This window comes from Ursus arctos, unplaced genomic scaffold, assembly GCF_023065955.2.
Source record: "Ursus arctos isolate Adak ecotype North America unplaced genomic scaffold, UrsArc2.0 scaffold_12, whole genome shotgun sequence".
In the NCBI taxonomy this organism is placed as follows: domain Eukaryota; kingdom Metazoa; phylum Chordata; class Mammalia; order Carnivora; family Ursidae; genus Ursus; species Ursus arctos.
The window spans coordinates 35,426,507-35,447,796 of record NW_026622786.1 but is presented as its reverse complement, the minus strand read 5'-3'; the positions used below and the strand labels follow the sequence as shown (position 1 = coordinate 35,447,796).

General features: G+C 35.0%; 1 protein-coding gene across 1 annotated transcript in view; it reads right to left on the bottom strand.

Annotated features, from left to right (window-relative positions):
• The window catches only part of COL24A1 (collagen type XXIV alpha 1 chain), a 366,899-nt gene that overhangs the window by 147,012 nt on the left and 198,597 nt on the right, over nucleotides 1–21,290 (bottom strand). Inside the window, exons 25-31 of the mRNA XM_057310505.1 lie at nucleotides 14,823–14,876; nucleotides 12,556–12,609; nucleotides 11,306–11,359; nucleotides 10,365–10,418; nucleotides 1,407–1,460; nucleotides 1,075–1,119; nucleotides 910–954 (exon numbers count right to left, since the gene is read on the bottom strand). Coding sequence (XP_057166488.1) covers nucleotides 910–954; nucleotides 1,075–1,119; nucleotides 1,407–1,460; nucleotides 10,365–10,418; nucleotides 11,306–11,359; nucleotides 12,556–12,609; nucleotides 14,823–14,876 — 360 coding nt within the window. The remainder of the gene's footprint in view (nucleotides 1–909; nucleotides 955–1,074; nucleotides 1,120–1,406; nucleotides 1,461–10,364; nucleotides 10,419–11,305; nucleotides 11,360–12,555; nucleotides 12,610–14,822; nucleotides 14,877–21,290) is intronic.

The following is a 21,290-nucleotide window of genomic DNA, read 5'->3' as shown; positions in this document are numbered from 1 at the left end:
AGTGACAACCACGGTAGCAGAAAAAAACATTTCTCTTATCCTTTTCTGACTCTTCAGTTGCCATGTATTTAAATTATTATCTAATTTTATAACTTTAAATTGTGTATAGATATGTATATGATAAAGCAAGGTGTCATTACAAATTAAAATTATGATTCTAAATAAAAACAGAAATATATGAAATGTACGAAAGCTCATACAATTAACATTATGTCCTCAAAATTTTATATGTATGTACTAGCATAGATATGTGTGCTTGTGTACATGTGCATATGTGTATCCTTCTGCTTTTGTTTTTCATATTTCTCCCCTTCATTAGTGAATGAAGACATGTGATCCTCTTTAGCTGACAAACTTGTGCTTGTTTCTGTGCTATGACCATAAAAAAGAACTTACTGCCACTCAGGGAAAAAAAACTGTATACTTCTGAAAAGATTTTTTGATGGCAGGAAAATATCTAGCATTGTATGGTATTAAAAACTCTTAGAGCAGTGGCATGGCAAAGCACGGTGACACACATAGCTCCAAGCTCCAAGGGTCTAAAGAACACTCAAACAGAATTAAAATGAAAGTTGGTAAGAAGCCTCAAAGAACTTTCTTGTTATTTTAGCTTTATTCATATTATATTACATTTATATAATATCGCACTATTTTATTTTGAAATGGATTTCATAGAAAAATTAATCCTACCTAGGGAGGAGTGTAACAGTTATCACCACCAGTTTATAACTGGTAGCACTAAGGCCTAGAATGAGCAAGCAGCTTGCACAAATAACACATCTACCTAATGACTGAAGGAGGAAAAGAACTGGTATTCTCTTAGTCTAACGTGCTGATAATAACAATAGTTGCACCAGAGAATAAAATGAACAAAATTTATTCATGGCTTAATTATTCTTTATTACTTACTGGTTTCCCTTGAACTCCTCTCTCTCCAGGGTTTCCAGTCTTACCCTACATAAGGAAGAAAATGTTTGGGTCACATAGCTCCCTCACCAGATATTAAACACATACCAAGAAAAACAGGGAAAATTTTATATATTTATCTTTAATATGAAATGTTTTAGTACTTACAATAAGACCGTAAGGCCCTCTTTTTCCTTGATCTCCTTTTTCACCCTAACAAAGTATTAATACCAGAGGAATTAATATGAATGAGAATTATGGTCTTACACATGCTAGCATACACTCACATACAAGAAAATAGGACATCAAATATATAATTCAATATTTAAAAGAAAATATTTCTCTGTGTGTAGTAAAAACTTTATGTATGTTTCATACTTACACTAAGAGAAAATTTAGAACAATACTTTTGTAAGGAAATACAACAGTTTTAAGTCAGGTAGAACACACATGGGCTCAAAAACTTAATTATATATAAAATGAAAAAAATCAGTGTTTACCTTGGCACCTTGTATACCTTGTTCCCCTGAGAGACCATCTGGTCCTCTTGGTCCCTAGGGATGGAAAAAAGTCCTATTGTTAATTTGAAATATTATTATTTTTTTTACTATTATGCATCCTTACAAACGAACGCACTGTGTTCTTCTTGACAAATTCCTTCTGCGTGTTTCTGTACCATGACCACAGAAAAGAATACAGCTAGGTATATGGATGAACCTATTTGTATGGGATAATCAAGCCAGTGTTTTCAAGATTTATTGCCAAATAATAAATCAGGTGACCACAAAAACAGTTGATTCAGTTGTTGAGGTGGTTATAATATAGGTTTGTTATTTGAATATTTTATTCACCTTACTTACTCAGGAGCCATCCACAACTTATTCCAAGAACAACTCCACATTAACTTAAAAGTGGCTGGCTTGTCTGTTCAACAGTCTTCTTAAGGTTTCTGTTTTTGGAATGGCACTCTTTTCTTTATTAGAGAATGAGCGCTGACCTCATTGTACTCACTATTCACCTGCTTGACAACAGTTACTGGAAAGTGGCAAGGGCACAGAAAAGGGACAGAAAACACTGCTGGGAATCTTCATGTAAATGTAAAACTTCTCAGCTAAGTTGCTATCAATATTCAGTCATTAGTTGTGAAGAACTCCTAGTTGCAAAAATTACTCTGTAATAAAATGACGGTATATGTCTCCATGCCTAAATTATAACAATCCTTGGAATATCTTAAAGTCCCTTTCAAAGGAATTAATTCAGTTCTACAACACTGACAATGTCTACTGTGGAAAAGGTACTGCGTTAAGTGTTACGGAGATACACAATTGTAATAAAGTTTCTCCTTCATGAAGCTTAAAGAATGGTAAGGTAAATTATACAAATGATGATTATATAGGGAGAGATAAGGCATTTTAAGGGCTAAAAGGATTCAAAGGAGGGAGAGAACTTGCACAGGTTTGTATAAGGAATAAAGATATCCCTTTGACAGCTGGAGATCATACTCTGAAAGGAACTCTGGACAGAGGGATAAGATGAGAAAAGGGTACAGAGGTAGGAAAGACACCCAAGAATGAAAAAAGTAGTCTGTTTAGCTGATCTATTGACTACAAGTAGTATTTCTTCGTATTTCTATACTAAGTATTTTCTATACTAAGAAATAATTGTGGAAAGACTGGGACTTAAAAGGTGAAAGACTGGAGTTTATATTTAAACCAATAGGCAATGAAAAGGCACTGAAGACTTTTTTTTTTTTTTTTAAGATTTTATTTATTTATTTGAGAGAGAGAGCATGCACACACAAGCATGGGGAGGGGCAGAGGGAAAGGGAGAAGCAGACTCCCTGCTGAGCAGGGAGCCAGATTCAGGGCTTGATCCCAGGACTCAGGTATCATGACTTGAGCCAAAGGCAGATGCTTAATCAACCGAGCCACGCAAGCACCCCAAGAAGGCACTGAAGATTTCTATACAGATGGTGATACAAATTTCCCAATACAACATGCTGATTTGAAGGAATCCCCTAGGCTCCTTCTTTTTTATCCCATCTGAGGTCAGCTTGGTTTAGCTTTATGTTCTTAAAAAACTGCTTACTGTAATAGGACTCTCTTCCTGGGTACTGTTAGGGTACTGCATTCCCTGATCCTTTTAGGCATATTCAGGGGATTAGAGAGAAGGCTCACACTCCATGAGGATCGACAGCCCCACTGGTCATCCTAATGTTAAAGCCATAGCTCCGGCCCTTCAATCTCAGTCTGTATTGAAGGTACTCCACGATCTGCCCTAACTTCCTTTTCTGCCCTATTTTCCCATAAAAGACTGTAAAAGTGAGTTTCAGTCTTATGTGTAGAACCTTGAATGTCAAGTTGAGGAATATGGACTCAATTTAGTAGATAAGAGACTTTCAAAGTGTGTTACTCATTTAACAAACATTTGCTGAGTTCCTATTATAAGCCAGGCATTGCTTCAGGCACAGAAGATATGGTAGGGAGAAGAGGTACATCCCTGAATTCATAAGCAATCAAATGAATATATAAACTTAAACTATAAAATGACAGTAAGAAGTCAAATATAATGAAGTAAAATAAAGGAGCTTAAGGGACTAGAGAGAATTCAAGTTGGGGAGCCCTATTTTAGACAGGGTGGTCTAAGAAGCCTTTCTAAAATGGCATATGGGGAAGATCATTCTGGCAAAAGAAATAGAAACTACAAAGGTCCTGAGGTGGGCACATGCTTGGAATGATTAACAGTTAAATAACTGAAGAAGAAAACAGGAACAATTATTAAAGGATGACTCGGAAGTTTTAAAGGCAAAGATCCCTCAGAACCTTGTTCTAAACACCACCTTCACCTTAACAATTCAGCAGCCTATATTGATTCTCTTTCTCTGTCACTCTCTAAGCACATTCTCCTTCTCCTCTTTCTGCTCTATAAGAAAACACTTTACAAAATTTTTTTAGAGTTATAACAAGGTGGCTGAAGGAGTATGAAAAGGAATGAGTGTTGTCTAGTGACAGCAGCTACACTTGTGACGAGCACGGCATAACCTACAAAGTTGTTAAATCGCTATGCCATACACCTGAAACTAATTGTAACATTGTGTGTCAGCTATACTTCAATTAAAAAAAAAAAAGGAATGCGTGGTCAACATTCTTAAATACTGCAGAAAACAAGTGAGATATAGACTGAAAATGTGTCCACTGGGAATCAGGCACTTAACCCTTTTGCAACCTGAAATCTCTATCTTTCTTGGATATTTTGTTATAATAACTAGTAGAGTGATGACAGCATTAATGGCAAACAAACTGGAAGTGTAGGTTTGCTTGGGTGGAGAGGGAGAATGAGGCAAATACAATGAATGTGATTCTAGACAATCAACCACAATGAGGAGGTATCTCTAAGGCTAGTGCTAGAGAATAAGTTATTTTGTCTAGGTTTTTTTTTTAATTTTTAAATTTCTTTTAGATTTTATTTATTTATTTATTTGACAAAGAGAGAGAAAAAGCACAAGCAGGGGAAGCTGTAGGCAGAGGGAAAGGGAGAAGCAGGTTTTTGCTGAGCAGGGAGACTGATCCCGGGCTCCATCCCAGGACCCTGGGATCATGACCTGAGCTGAAGGCAGACGCTTAACAGACTGAGCCACCCAGGTGCCCCCATTCTGTCTAGGTTTAAATGGTGGTATCCATATGGATAAATCTGCAAAAGTCCTCCCAGACACCGAGTTGTAAATCTAGAATTAAAAGAAAAAAAGATTGGTCTAAAGATGGCAAGTCTCTTTTCTTACATAAAATCAGATTAAGTGGCTGCCTGGATATATACATAGAAAAGACTGCATCTAGGTCAGGAGGAAGATCTCAGAATTAACTGCCAGTTTCTGCTTCTGATATAAATCACCTAATGTCAAGGCTGCACCAGTGCAAACTCCGCTTTTTTAATATGAAGAAATGGAAGCCTGCAAACACGAGTTGCCTGACTCATATGATGTCTAAATGTATAAAGACTTTAAATAGCCGTGCTTTATTAAGTTTATAATATTTTTTCAAATGTTAAAAAGAGGCATAGGTTAATCCTGTTAACAAGTGGATTTAGATTGAAATAGAGGACCTGAAGTTTAAAGGAAGTTTATAAAATGGATATGAAACTTATAAGTAACTGCTAATTGGCATTATAATTGAAAGGAGTGCCCTCCAGAATTAAGGAATACACATAGTAATGATAATCACTCATTTTATAATGTTTTTTGTCAAAATATTTTTTTAAATATACTTTCAGATTATTATTTCATTTACTGAACCAGCACTATATAGGAAACAAATTTCTGCTTCCACAGTAATGACAAAGATAACCACACTTAGTTTAAAAAAAAAAAAGGTCTAAGTATAGCAATTGCATTAATTAAAGGTTATAAAGCCTAAGGTTGCTGGTTAAGAGGCTAAGGCCGAAAGAACTCTAGGAAAGCTTAATATGCTCTATGTTTCAGTTAAGGCTAAATTAATTAACTAAAAGCTTAGCTTTCTCAGGATCTGTAAGTTTCATTCTGATATTAGTTGTAAAAGTTACCCCTGGGTTAGTTTATATGCCTTCTTTGACTTCTGAGACAAATTAAGCTTTAGGACAAGATCTAAGAGACCAATAGCATTATAATAAGACATCTAATTGGGTATAAAGTTATTTTTTAAATATCTGCTTTAAAATATTTGATTATCAGGGCCGCCTGGGTGGCTCAGTTGGTTAAGTGTTGGACTCTTGATTTCAGCTCAGGTCATGATCTCAGGGTTGTGAGACTGAGCCCAGCATTGGCCTCCATTCTAGGCATCGAGCCTGCTTAAAATTCTCTCTTTCCCTCTCCTCCTGCCCCTTCCCCACACTCATGCGCATGCGAGCAAAATAAAATAAAATAAAATAAAATATCTGATTATCTATAAAGCTCTTGGAGAATGTATGGTAGCTAAATAAAAAATCTGATCTTTTCTTCATCATCTGTAAGAAAAGTTAAAGTTGGCTACAATAAGTGGTAATTAGTAGGTTCTAAAAACTGGAATAAAATCTGATAGCTCAGCTACATAAATTAAGCATGTTTCATAAAATAACAAGTACTTGAATTGTAGGCAATAATATTAAAGAGTTAACAAAATTCCTGAATAATCAATATAATCCTATAAGTATTAGATGATAGGAGACAAAACCACTACTTCATATAAATGCTACAATTAAAAAAAATTATTAACACACTGATATAAACTGCACACTAGTTTATGTAGGAAGCTTTTATGAGAATTACAAGATCATCTCTATAATGCTTGTAATCAATTTTAAAGAGCTAAAGCATCTATGAATGAAATAAACAACCCTTATTCACAGAACAAATGTCCTTATAACTTAGATTCAGTATGTTTATACTTCCTTTTAACCACATCCATCTGTCTTTGCTTGACCCCTCTATTAATTTTTAATTACTCAGATGCCTAACTAATTATGCCTAGCAGTCTGTTCTGGCTCTTGATTGATATAGCTGGGACAAAATGTTCCCTTAAGTAAAAACTAATATTATCTGTGATTTTGTGGGAAAAATCATGTCATTCTATTCTTGTTATAAACTTTTTCAGGAGACGAAACCGCACAAAAATCTCTTCTTTAATACTTGGTGTGCTCCAGGTAGTACTTACACTGAATCTAAATGAAAATGCTGATGGCTGGTTTCCCAATATGGTATGCCTTTTCTCAAAGAAGCCACAATTCAGAATTTTTATGGTCATATCCATTCTGCATCTTGCATAGAAAATCTTAAAACATTACATATTTCTAATACAGTTATTTCAATCTTTTTTCCTCACTTAAATATTAAGTAGCATAGAATAAAAAATAACTCAGCTGTATGCCTCTCTACCCTCCCTTCCCGAGAAAGGGTACAAAATCTGAAGATGCCTAATGTTCAAAGGCCCAATCCATGGGCAAAAAAAGAGAAGTTAACTTTGCTCAGTGTGTCATCTCTCCTGTCAGGGCAGCTGGAGACAGGACACAGAAGTACATATTGAAGAGACACCAAAGGATCAGACCTAGCCCCAGTGAGTTAAATGTACACATGAGGGACAGCAACTAAAGCTGTGTTGATTCCTAGTGACCCAAAAAAGGCTAAGCCACCATCTTTCTGGTACTGCAGTAGGGAATCTGCTAGCCTATATTGTCTATATGATGGATATGATTGTATGTATTGTTAATTAGCTTTGGCATATTAAATTATTTTACTACACTTAAATGACTATTCTTCAGCCAAACTTGGCAAGTGAAAAAAAAAAGGTTTGGAGTATGTAGGATAAATAAACTTTAAATTCATGCCAAATCTCCCATCTAAGAATCTCAAACCATAAGAATGATACTTTCAGCCAATCCTGCTCTTTTTCAGCTATCTGAGAAGCAGAATGATATAACCTTCACAAAGCAGGTTAGACAAATTTTCATTATATTAATTTAACTTGTTTTCTGAAATGGCAGACATTGTTGCTTGCTTGAGCTTTTCTTACCCTCTGGAAAAGTACCAATATTGTACAATACTTCAAAAGCCACTGGGCTGTAACGAATTAAAGAGTAAAACTCATGTGGTCCAGATCTAAAAGATAGTTACCCTTGAACCCTCCATGGTATGAGGAGAATGCCTGATAAATTATAAGAAACCAGTAAATGTTAGATAGTTGAATGACAGATGGGTGGGCAGGCAGACCCGTAAGGGCATGTCCTATTATTAATGATGTTCACATGGCCATGTGATAAGTGTAAGTCACAGGCAAAACAGTAATAAGAACCAGTTCCATAATAATAATTCCCTATGTGATCTCAGGGTCCATGAACGTAGGGCACAGCTTCCTCTCCAGTTTACTGTGACACAGTTGTGTGCTATGAAGAGGTTACAGGTATGCTGGGAAGATCAACCCCCACAGCCTTTGGGGGTGGTAGGGAAGAGCTGGAGCACAGGAACTTCCGGCCAGATACCTTTTTCATTTATCTCAGTGGGTCAGACACATATTCTTTTTTTTTTTTTTGCAGTTGAAAAACATTGGGAAAGGTGGACCTAGCATACTGAGATCACATCCATAGCGGAGAACAGATTGATAAGAAGACAATAGAAATAGGAAGATACTATGTGACATCTGGAAGGGAACTTTCTAATAATATATTCTTAAATATTCTGGTCTTTAGTTCTTTTTTGTATTCTCAATGTTCAGAAATTGCCTGAAATATTCTACTGCAAAGGAAGTGTTTTTGTACTAAACAAAACCTTCATTTCTAAATAAGATTTCCTTGTTTAGAAAGTACTGAATTAACTTTAAGTAATTGTGAGAAGCCATTTTGGGAGAGAATCAGTAAAATGTATTTGGAGGGTAAGAGGAAAATAGACCATTGAGGAGGTAAGAGTTGAGGACAAAGTGGCAAATCAGAAAAGGATAACGATCTATTGACTGATGAATGGATAAAGAAGAGGTGGTATATTTATATAATGGAATATTACTCAGCCATAAAAAAGAATGAAATCTTGCCATTTGCAACAATGTGGATGAAACTGGAGCGTATTACACTAAGTGAAATTAGTCAGAGAAAGACAAATACCATATGATCTCACTTATATGGGGAATATAAGAAAGAAAACAGATGAACATAGGAGAAGGGAAGGAAAAATAAAATAAGATAAAAACAGAGAGGGAGGCAAACCACGAGACTCTTAACTACAGAGAACAAACAGGGTTGCTGGAGGGGAGGTTGGTGGAGGGATAGGGTAACTGGGTGATGGGCATTAAGGGGGGCACTTGATGGAAAAAACACTGGATGTTATATATAACTGGTGAATCACTAAATTCTACTCCTGAAACTAATACTACACTGTGTTAGTGTTATGTTAACTAACTTGAATTTAAAGAACATCTTGGAAGGAAAAAAAAAAAAAAAAGAAAAAGAAAAGGGTAACAATCTACCCAGGGGTCATGGGGAGGTTAGAAAACCACAGAGCAAATGAACTTCCATACGACTTAGGAGAAAACACAAGTGGTTCAGGAGGAGTTCTTGCTTAGGTACATGGCTTCTATAAGACCCCAATTACTTAATTAACAAAAGGCAAAACATAGCAAAAAGTATTTCTGCTGTTTTTCAACTGTCATAAAACTGGTTGGGCTTTCTCACTTTGACTAATACAAAGTTGAATAAACACATTGGACCTGACCAAGTACTGAATGCTGGCAGGGTATAGACCATTAAATGACAATTTGGATACAGATCATCTATTGTCTTTTTATTTTATTATTTTAAATCTCATTTGGGCTAAAATAGAAGTGGCCATCAGGATAATTTGTAGATTGTAAATCTACAACCCAGTAAGGAAAATAGTTTTTCAGGAAAGAAATAATAATAAAGACAAATTTGCTCTCTTTCATCAATCTTCACTTAAAACACAGGACATGAAACTAAAGTTATTATTTCAAACTGGGCATTCTTAACACTTTTCTCCCATTTGCCAACTGGAAAATGAAGTTTTTGTTTTGTTTTTAACTTTTGTTAGTTGGACACCGTATTTTTAGGGTTTTTAAATATTTTCTTCACTAGCTCTAAAAATCAAAGTAAAGCCAAGGGAGAAAGGAGAATTCTTACACCCACATATTCAGATTTATCAAGGAAAAAAAAAAACCCTCCTTAGTATTCTGTATGGTGTCAAATAAGCATAGGCTTGGGAGATAGATAAACTAAGATTTGAATCCTGGTTTTGTTGTTTCTCTCTGTGTGTCTATAGGCCATATACTTAAACTCTCTGAGCTCTGTTTTCCTCAGCTATAATATCGGAGACCATATATCTTCTTTGGATAGTTCTAAGTATTAAGTAAAATAAGAGATGTAAAGGTGCCTGGCATGTGATAGACATGCAATAAATTGTGGTTCTTATGTCTTCAAAGAAAAAAAAAGGATTTAATGTTTAAAAAACTCAAAAATTGAAAGATTTCTAATTTAATTCTTACACATAATTACCAAACAATGATGGTATATGCCTGATTTACCATTAATAAACAGTCATCCTGCATCTGTCTTCATTCCATTACCTGTTGCTCTTATTTTGTCATGATGTTACTATTCCTTGCTATGTAAGTCTCTGGTCAGTAGAAAAATAACTTACTTAAACATCCTCACATTTACAATTCTCCCAAAGAATGGAACTGGAAATTGAGAATGTGTAAGAAGAATTCTATATGTAATTAGTAAAATTTGTAAAACATAAAATGGAAAAGCATGGTTTTATGAGTACAAATGATAATGAGTCACACTTTAATTAATGTAGGTAGTTCATCTAATATAATGAAAACAAGGAAAAAACCAACAATATCTAAGCACAATCTAGAAGACATAGAGCTGTTTTTGCCAAACACATGACTATTTATGAAGTCATCTTTTTTTTGAGATTAATGTACTTCTTGCATTAGATAACTTACTCTTTGTCCTTTAGGACCTTGACTCCCAGGTGGTCCTCTTGCCCCCACATGACCCTACACATTGAAAATTTAAAAATCAGTCATAGAATTCACAGAAATGTTAGCAAAATAGGAATTATAACCTTTCTTATGACATGTAATTCTCCTTGGGAATTCCAAAAATGAAATTGATCAATCTCCTTTAAAATATGCTTTATTTATGAAATAAATGCCATACTTTCCTCCCCCATTATTCTGCTATTCTTCCCTCCTCCAGTATTCCAACTAGTTTTCAGGAGGAACATTAGAGTGACAGTGGAGACACCCATTTAGCCAGTCTGACTAGTCTAATCAGTTGGGTCCCTCAAAAAAAGCAATGACTATTGCTGCAAGATTTCTTTCATTATTCTAGACATGATAATCCCATCATAAAAATATAGATTTTTTCCTTGTTATGATGAAACATGTCCCAAAATACACTAAATATGTCACAAATAGACTGTAATGAAGATAAGTTGTTACTTATTACTAAGTCAATTACAATGAATTTTTTATACTTGATAATTTTTAATAAAGACTTAATTAGAAAACAAAATTGATTTATCTATATGACATTAGGTAGATAAAAACAGTGAACTTTTATAGGATCTTAGATTTATTATCTTATGTGATAAAAAGACTGGCAACTATACCAATCTAGATCAGTCTTCCTAATTTTAGAAGTCAATAACATGCCTATCAACGTACTGGAAAGTCAGGCCTATCTTCAAAACAGAAACTTCACAAAACGGCATAAACCATTTCTGATAATAGTTCTGTTTAAGGGGATTATTAAGGCTTATCTTTTTCACATATAAGTTGCTTATTTTGCATAAGAACAAAAAGTACAGTATAACAAAAATCATAGATTTAAATTAAAACAGACATTCTAGAAGGGAATATAAAGTCTTCTCTTTACTTACAGGTAATCCCAGTGGACCAATGGGTCCTGGATCCCCAGGAGTACCTGGATATCCCTATAATTTGAGTAAAAATATGAAAGACATAAAGTCTCTATTATATCCGATTATTTTTACTGAAGACAAACCAGTAATTTATAAATAATAACAACAAGTGATAATGTAAATAAGATTTCTCTTTTCTATCCAGGATATAAAAGGCCATGGGAAATGTACCACAGTTAGAAATAAGACATGATTACACAGAAACTGTATATCCTTTTATTAGTAACTCTTTGCCTAGAAAAGAAATTTGCTAACCAGAATCCCATATTAGGACCTATTTAGAAGAGAATATTCATCTTTTCTTTCTGTAGGTTTTTCATGCTATGAATAGATGCATGTTACATTATACAGATTACGAAACCATTTCATTGTCAGAAGCCAGGGAATTCTATAATGAAGGAATGTGAATGTATACAAATACTCTAGCCTGTTAAATTTTAGAAGGAACACATCCTTTAGGGTATTAATACTAATCCAGAGAATGTCTTAGTAGATAGTAATTCCTGAAGTTGATTAACCTAATGGGTGTATTAAATTTCTTAGTTGACAGCAATTGGACATAGCTAAAAAACCCAATCTTACAGTGTTTTGCTGATAACACAGAAGTTAAAATTAAAGAATAACTTAGATAAAATAAATTTGTAGACAGTATTACATGCCACTAGATCTATTACAATATATTTTCTGAAAGCAAGATTCTTTCATTGATTTTTTTTGTCCTAGTTCCTATCATATTTAGAAACTAATAAACTAAAAAAATACAATCTATATATAATATTTGTCAGCTATTACTACCTTAAAGATGAGAGAGTAAGATGAATTCTGCATTCTGATGTTTCACACATTAAAGAATTACATCAGGACCACACACTCATGAAAGAGTGGAAGTGATAATATGTGCCATAGAAACTATAGGCTATAAAAAAACAGTAGAATCCTAATTGAATTTTCTTTTTCATCCATTTCAGCTAATTTATGGTGGTTTAATTCTTCCCTTAAAGCTATAGACTCATTTGACCAAGCCATCATTTGCTTGCTTCTCAGTGCCAATCAGCATTTGAAAGGTAAACTGATTAAAGGAAAAGAAAATTCTAACGGAAATATACTGTAAAATAGACATTTTCACTTACTTAAGTTCCATTCAAGGCAATTCCACCTCTGGAATTATGATGTTCTTTGGAAATATATTTCAAATCACTGACTCTTACCATAACACCCTTTTCCCCCTGGGGACCTAGTGGACCTGGACTTCCACGTTCTCCCTTTTAAAACAAACAAACAAACAAACAAACAAACAAAAAAGAAAACCATTGAGGCACGTTAATCAGTCATGACTGAGCTAAGCCTTGACAGGAACATTGTAGAATCATACCTTACATGCATATCTCATCCTAACTGCCAATAGTATTTAATTTACAAAGTTTGTATTTTTACCTTAAAGTTGCTAGACTTGTAATACAACAAAAGTCCTCAAGATATATTTCAAGGGATAAAATATTAAATGTATTGTTTTATAAGTAGAAATGCTTATCATTTTGAGGCATATAAAATAGGAGGATGGTAAAAGTATCAAGACATGTTGTAAGAATTAACTAATTCCTATAACCATTGAACAAAATTTTATTTCTGTAGTCTGTCTACCACAATTAAGTATAATTATGATAATCAAATATGACATAGCAGATTAAAAGAATTAAACTGATTCACATTAAAATTCCTAGGATTGTCATAATCTTAGGGTAGAACATTTGACCTTGCACAGAAGAAACCAAGTCAGAATAAAAACAGTTACAAATCTAATTTTTTTAAACTGAGCTTTTATATTTGTTATATTGTTAATAAAAAATCAATAAGTATATATTAAGCACTTTTGATACACTGAGGGCTGGAAAGCTGTAACAGAAATTTGAGTAAGAGTCTAGTCTCAAGTATTTGGAGACATGACATTAACAAAGGTCAATCAATTAGAGGACAATTAAATTGTAAATTGTGTGGTGCTTATTCTAAGTCCCGGAAGTAAAGAAATGAGGAAGGATTAGAGGAATCTGGGAAGACTATGGAGGAGATGAGAATTTGAGTCCTATAGTTTGGCTTTGAATAAATAGAGGGAAAGGGAGAGGATACTCCAAACAACAACAACAACAACAACAACAACAACACAGTGAGAACAGGAATAGGAACAAATATGTAATATACAAGACAGGGGAGGGAGAAAGATTTATATTGAAGAATATTAGAAAATTTGTTGGATGAACTGATTAAGCCAAAATTATGTAGTACTTTGACAGCGAAGTAGAGGGGTTAATAGGGTCAACAGTAGGGAGCCAATGATGGCTTTTCAAAATGTTTCATCATGACCCATCAAAATTAGTCCTCTGCTTGTAGTATGTAGGATGGATTAGAGGATAGAAATATGACAGGGGGTAAATTTAACAAACTGATAAGAGTATGTCTGGGAGGGGCAGGCTTTGGATGAACTATTAGAAAAGATGAATTATATAGGAAAAAAATTCTAAGTCCTGCTAAAAGATTAGGCATAGAGAATGGAGGAAAAAGGAAAGCAGATTTGGATTTCACTCTATTCCGGAAGACTGGAAGAATTAAGATAGGTATAAGACACACTAATAGACATGAGATTATTGGAAAGAGACCGGTTTAAATGTGGAAAAAAAAGTGATAAATTTTAGACATGTTGATTTTGACTTAAACTAAAAATTTCAGATGGAAATAACTGGAATATTATCTAATTTACTTCTAGTCCTGGCTCTACTTAATTACTCACAGGATAGCCTTATGTAGTAATTGCACAAGACTATCAGGCTTACGATTTATATCTAGCAAATCAGGTTTTAGTCAAAAACCCAAAGTTTTTGGTTATTACCTACTAGTCGATTACAAGATTCCATAAAAAAATTTTTTTTAATGCCCTTGGTGGTTTCAAGTAAAGAATTATTTTTTATTTTTTAAAAAGACTTTTCTAAATTTGAAATTCAACATGGAAAATCACTCCCAATATCTAGAAGGTATTGATTTCTAGGTAATCTTTAAGCAAATTACAAATTCCATTACAATAGAGGAATATCTATGAATAATTGCATACTGGATTCGAAAGGAAAGCAAGAGATTGTGACTGAGACTTGGATCAGGTAAAGTGACAACTTAATCCTTTTCAAAACTGCTTCTTTAGGGGGCTTGCTCTGATAAAGCAGATTTAAATATGGTCTAGTCATAAATCTAGACCATCAGTTTCATCTTTTCTCTTCAGACTACATCATCACAACCTAAAGAGTAGTCTGTCCTTTACAAATCAGAAACATATATCTTATTAGCTATATTTCAATATATTTAAGATATTCAAGACATCCGACGTATTTTATGTTATGAGTGATTTCTAATTAACATAAAATACCATATAAATGTCTCTCCTTTGAGTTTAGCCTGGAATTCTTACTATTGAAAAAATGAAAGACGTTACCTTTTCACCAATGCTTCCAGTAATCCCAACTTCTCCAGGTAAACCAACAGGTCCCTTTTAGGAAAAAATATAACAGAAAATACACATTTTTTACTGCATTGCTATTACAGCATTTTGGTTTTAAGTCACCTTAATCCGTGTTTCTTTCTTACTCATCCTAAATTTTATCTTAGAGTAAAATTCCTCCTAGTATAGATGTCCAGCCTATGACTTCACATCAAAACGTAATCTATTCATTCAATTAACAAATATATATTAATGCCTAATATGTGGCGAGCCCTGAGCTGGGAGGCACTTAGTTTCATATTCACAGTTCCTGTCCTGGTGGAATTTATAAGCCAGTGGATGTTATAAAGAACTGTAGTTTTCATAGCTTCTTGATGCGGATACATCAGCTTAAGAAGTCATTTTTGTGACTTCTTTGAAAATTCCTCATAGTAGCACCCATCCATTCATTAATTCATTGTCACTCAAGAAATATTTGGTGCCTGCTCTGTGCTGGTACTACACTGCTTTGCTGAGATTTCATTAGCAAGTAAGGCAGATGCAGGCCCTGCTCTCACAAGGCAAAAAGTCTTATACAGAGACCAAAAACAACTAAATTAAAAAGTGAATAATTACAAATCATCACATCGGCTGATAAAGGAAACGACTGTGATAATGAGGTAGAGAGTGAAAGAGAAGACCGATGGAAAGATGGTCAGGGTAAACCTCAGGTTTGACATCTAATCTGAAGCTGAAGAAGAAGAGGCCAGTTGGCCAAGAGAAGAAAGGAGGAAGAGTGTTCTGGATAGAGTAAACATCTTCAGTAAAGGATGAATTTGGTGTGCTGAAAGAAATGAACGGAGGAATTCAGTAACACTGTTTCAGAGTGAAAAAGGCTCGGTGTTCATCTACCTTGTCTTTATGGATTCTACTTCAAGTAGCACAGAAAAAAAATAATATAGATCAAGCTTTATAACAACAACATAATCTTTCTCCTGTCTACAGTTATGAAGCCCTTTTATACTATTGTTTAAAGATGTATGAAACATTTTCCTTTTCAATAGCTATCAAGCAAAGACCCTGCTTAAATAGACTATTGTATGACAATGAGTTAGCATATAGAAGGCACCTAAATCATGAAAAAAAAAAAATGATTTGCTATGTTGAAGCTAACTGAAGTTAATGCGTGGGGCAGGATTATATCCACATATATTTGTATCATTATCCATATCAATCTCTCTCTCTCACTCTACCTACCCACCACTTTACCTACCTACCTCTCTACCTACCTACCTACCTACCTACCTACCTATCTACTGATCATGGATACACTGACATATGTTAAGCACTACATATGTGTCTAATTTAATCCTCACAACAACCATATTTGGTAGTATTATCCCGATGCCCTTACAGGCAAGGCAGATGAGTTAAACAGCTTGCTGAGGTGGGTGCGTTTAAGTAGTGTAGACGAGTTTAAGTGACTCTGGAGCACTTGAAATGCAGCTGGTCAAAACTGACATGTGCAGTCAATGTAAAAGATATCACATTTTGAAGACTTACTACAAAAAGAATGAAAAAATCAAACCATTGTTTAAATTGATTACATATTAAAATTATAATGTTTTGGAGATATTGGTTTAAATCAAATGTTACTAAAATCAATTTCATCTGCATCTTCTTACCTCTGTAAATATGGCTACTGAAAAATGTTAAATGACATTTGTGACAGGCCTTATATCTCTACTGGACAGCACAGATCTATATTCTCAAACATTATGCTAATGTTAATGGTTATATACAGTTGGAAGTGATGTAATATATTTCTATGATTATTGATTTTAAGAGCATTAACACTTTCGCTCTGAGACAATTAGTCATCAATGATCAGTTAATCAAATCTGAGGAGAACAATGAAATATAACATTTGTGAGACAGTAAATAAAATAGCAGAACCTGAACACAGAATAGCATTGATCCAGGGAAAATACCCTTTTCCTAACATATATAATCTAGGTGCGTGAATGGAGTAGGCCCATTTGATTTATTCCAATATCAACTATGTGTACCAGAACAATGCCACCTACAGAACTATTTTGCTTGGCCCATAGCACTTGCTTATTAATTAAGAGAAACTGAATTAGGTACTAAGATCTAAAAATCCAGAGATTTTATATATAAAGATTAATAAGATGCCTAATTTCAGATGGCCTAGCAAGCATAGGCAAGCATTTTCAAAGGCAAATCTGGATGGATCTAAGCAGCAGTTGCTACTCAGATGCATTCTTTAGTTCACTATCGTCCATACCAATTGCTCTTGTCTCTTATACCTGACCCATTTCACTGCTATATACTACCTGCCTGCTCCCAACAGGGCACTTGGGTTTGTCATTCCTGATGTAAGTATTAGGACGTGCAGTCTATCAAAAGGGCATACTTGGAAGAGACAGGTTCTCACGGTAAATAGGCAGTTCACAGGCTTACATCTTTGTCCACAGGGAATCTTTAATGAAACTTAAATTAGGAGAATATAAATAATTTATTAATACTTTGATTCCTCCCAACAGTTTTCTTCCGTTTCTTATATCTGTTTTCAAGTTATACACTTAAGGAGGAAATTCTAAATTAGTGTTGTTGGAATGATGTACATTTTCCCAAAGGTGAAATGTATAAAATTTCATTCTTATTTCATTAGTTATTGATTGTCTACCAGGTATAAGACACTATACTAGTCAATTTAGAAATAACTAGTAACTAAAATCAAAGTAGACAGCAAAAATATTACAAGAAGATAAAGTACTATAGAATATCGGATAAAGTAGCAGTCAGCAAACTGTGACCCCAAAGGCTGGCTACCTCTTTTTGTAAGTAAGTTTCACGGAGACACAGCAGTGCCCACTTGTTTACCTATTCTCTATGGCTGCTTTTGCCCTACAAAGGCAGAGCTGAGCAGTTGTGAGAGTCTGTACGGCCCACAGAGCCCAAACCATTTCTCTTGGGCATTTAAGGGAACTACAAAGCAGTCATTGAAGCTGTAGCCTTCATTTATAAGAATTATCAGCAATTTATACCTTTTTGACTGAGAATTTTCATTTAAAAAATTTCAAAACACTGATTCTACATCTAACACACATTAAAGAAAATGACAAAGCCTTGAGCCAAAACACGCTGTGTGCTAAGAGCTAGACAACTCTACTATAATTGAAAACATTTCACTTTTTATAAAATAGGATATGTCTATTTATAGATTTTGTTAGCTAAAGCAGGAATTCAGAAGGCCAAAAAGCCTTATGTATAATAAATCACTTGTTAGAACTGAAAAGTATTATTTTTTTCTAAAAGTCGGTAAAAACTCTAAAATACACTAGTTCTATTTTTTAAAGTAACCACATCCTTTTTAGTCACTAAAGGCTAATGCAAAATTAGAATATTTCCTAGTTGAAACTAAAATGTTTAAAAATTTTTTTATATAAAGTTCTTAGGCTTGACAATTCTGCTTTAACTGTGGTTTAGAACTTGTCTATATTGTTTCAAATTTTCTTTTCAGTGCAGAAACAACTGCAGTTACAAGATTAAAAAAACCCTCAGACCTAAAGCTCTTTAAATTCACTCAAAAATGGAATATTATAAGGCTGATTTTCTAGGTTGTAGCTCTGTTTTAACTTAGAAACATATTAACTATAAGGTTTGCGTTTATTGTTATTGTATTCACTCTCTTTAAAAGTAAAAATTTTAGAAGTCGTCTTACCACAGTAAAAGTAGTATTTGGTTGTGCTATATGAAATTGCTGCGATTTGGCTTTCTTTACCTTAAACATGGGTAATTTTACATGATTCAATCTAGTATAAAATTTTGAGGGTAGGAGAAACAGAAGATTGGCCAGACATGAGAGAATAACAACTTTAAGCACTACATAGGAAAATGTACTTCTAGATCTATAATTTAAGTTCTCCATCTAAAGATCTCATACCTTCACATCTTTGTCGAAGATAGTGAAAATACAGACTGTTTCAGTCTAGGCAGATATGGGGAAGATGTAGAAAAGTGGAAATAAAGTGCATATAATCCATCTGGGTAAGAAAGAGGAACTCATTTTTAGATAAAATGAATATGAGGTATATATTGGACATACTGGTAAGAATATTTGTAACACAATTGAATACATAGGTCTTAAGCTAAGGAAAGATATTTGTGAACCATCAGCAAAAAGACAGCAAAGACCTGGAGAGCAGATGCATCATCAAAGAGAGTACATGGACTGAGAAAAGCAAAGGCCAAGAACAATAACATTTACTTTTTAAAAAAGATTTTATTTATTTATCTATTTGACAGAGAAAGAGCAAAAGAGCACAAGCAGGGGGAGAAATAGGCAGAGGGAGAAGCAGACTCCCCACTGAGCAGAGAGACAGATGCGGGGCTCGATCCCGGGACTCCAGGATCATGACCTGAGCTGAAGGTAGATGTTCAACTGACTGAGCCACCCAGATGCCCCAAGAAAACTTACAGAATTGACTATATAAAGAAAATGTACTGTCAAAAGGAGGATATTTTCAAGGTGCTTGGGTGGCTCAGTTAAGCACCTGACTCTTGATTTCAGCACAGGTCATGATCTCACGGTTGTGAGATCAAGCTCTGTGTCGGCCTTGCACTCAGCACATTGTCTGGTTGTCCCTTACCTTCTGTTCTTCCCCTTGCTTGAGCACACTCTCTTTCTCTCAAATAAGAAAACATGTGCCCCAATTAGGATTTGTCCATAAATCCTCTTTTGGCCACTATGCCAAGAACTAAGGGTAAGTCACAGTATAACCCATCTGGGAGCTTGCTATGTCTAACAAGGAGGAAGAGCGTATACCCCAACGGAATGAAAGATCTAGCCAATATATACTGGTAGGAATTGGGAGAGTATGTGAGAACCTGATTTTAGAGGTACTTAATCAAGGGAGACATAACATAATCTAAAAACATAAATATAACATAAATTAGATATGAGAGTTTATGAATTTGGGAGCACTTATCAAAGATATAGGATTCAACATCCTGGCAAGGACCTCAAGAAATTGTGCAAACTCCTGCAGTGGGTCTAAGCTATGAGGTAAGCAGCTCTGCCACTTGGGCCATATGACCGGGCAGACCTTATAGTTTTTAGAAACAACAGAAGTGGGAAAGGAAGCCATGTAGAGCTTACAGCAAGCCTTGATAGGAAGGAGGGAACAGGCTCCTTGGATTTTGTAGCAAGGCCATGCCATTTGCAGCAGAGATTTATATGTGTTTTGAAAATCAAATTCTAGTGTGCAACTAGGCTCTAACAGACACTGAGCACCTAACCATGGACACCCAAATGACCATGCACCTAGATCTATCTGTCATAAGCTGAGCTGTGTCAGACATAAGGTGAGCAGTTCCAGTGCAATCTGGCATGGAACATGAGCAGGACAGAGGTATAGGCAAACTGAATGAACAGGTAGTCTAGACCCCAAGAGGACCTCTTTTTCAGCAGTCACCTTTGGCTATCTGGGAGATCTCTTATGACCAGCTGTTTGAGAAGAAAAGTCCAAACTTGGTTTATGGATTGGTAGGCTTAGTGCTATGGACTGAATATTTATGTCCTCTCAAAATTCATATGTTAAATATCCAATGTGATGGTATTTGGAGATAGAGCTTTGGGGAGGTAATTATGTGATGAGAGTGGAGCTCCCATGATGGGATTAATGTCCTTATAAGAAGAGGAAGAGAGCTAGCCCTTTCTCTGTCTACCATGTGTGGATACAGTGAAAAGGCAGCCATCGGAAAATCAGGAAGTGGGCCCTTACCAACCACTGGATCTGTCCAACAACATGTTTGTTGTTTAAGCCACCCAGACTGTAGTGTTTCATCATAGCAGTCTGAACTAAGACACTGACTATGTAGTTGCAAACTGAAAATGGATGGAAGCTGTACTATAGCTTCACTCAGGAGTATCTTAAAAGGCAGTGGAAAGGGTACATTTCTAATGAGCAGAGTTTCTGGCAGTGCACCAGACCATCCACTTTCTGGGAAGGAGAAGTGGCTTCAGGTTAGAATATGCACAGACTAGCGGGTATCTGTGAATGACCCAGCTGGTTGGTTAGGCACCTGAAAGGAAGAAGATTTAAGACTGGGAAAAAGGTTTAAAAATGAGGTGCAGAGATGGGTACATTAGACACAAAATGCAAAGATTTTGTATCAAACATTAATGCCTACCAGAGGAGGTCAAACCTAGAAGAGTGCCTGGAAGAATACAGAATGATTCAGAAAGTTGACATCAGCAAGTCTTGGTCATTAGTCATCTCAGTGCTGGATGATGGGCATATGAACGAAATGGGCACGGTGGGAGAGATGGAAGGTACGCATGGGCCTGATTTCATAGGTTCCTATGAACAAGGCCGAATTAATTACTGCTGATACTGAATATTCACGTTGCAAACAACAGAGAACAACACTGTGCCCATGAAATGATGCCATTCT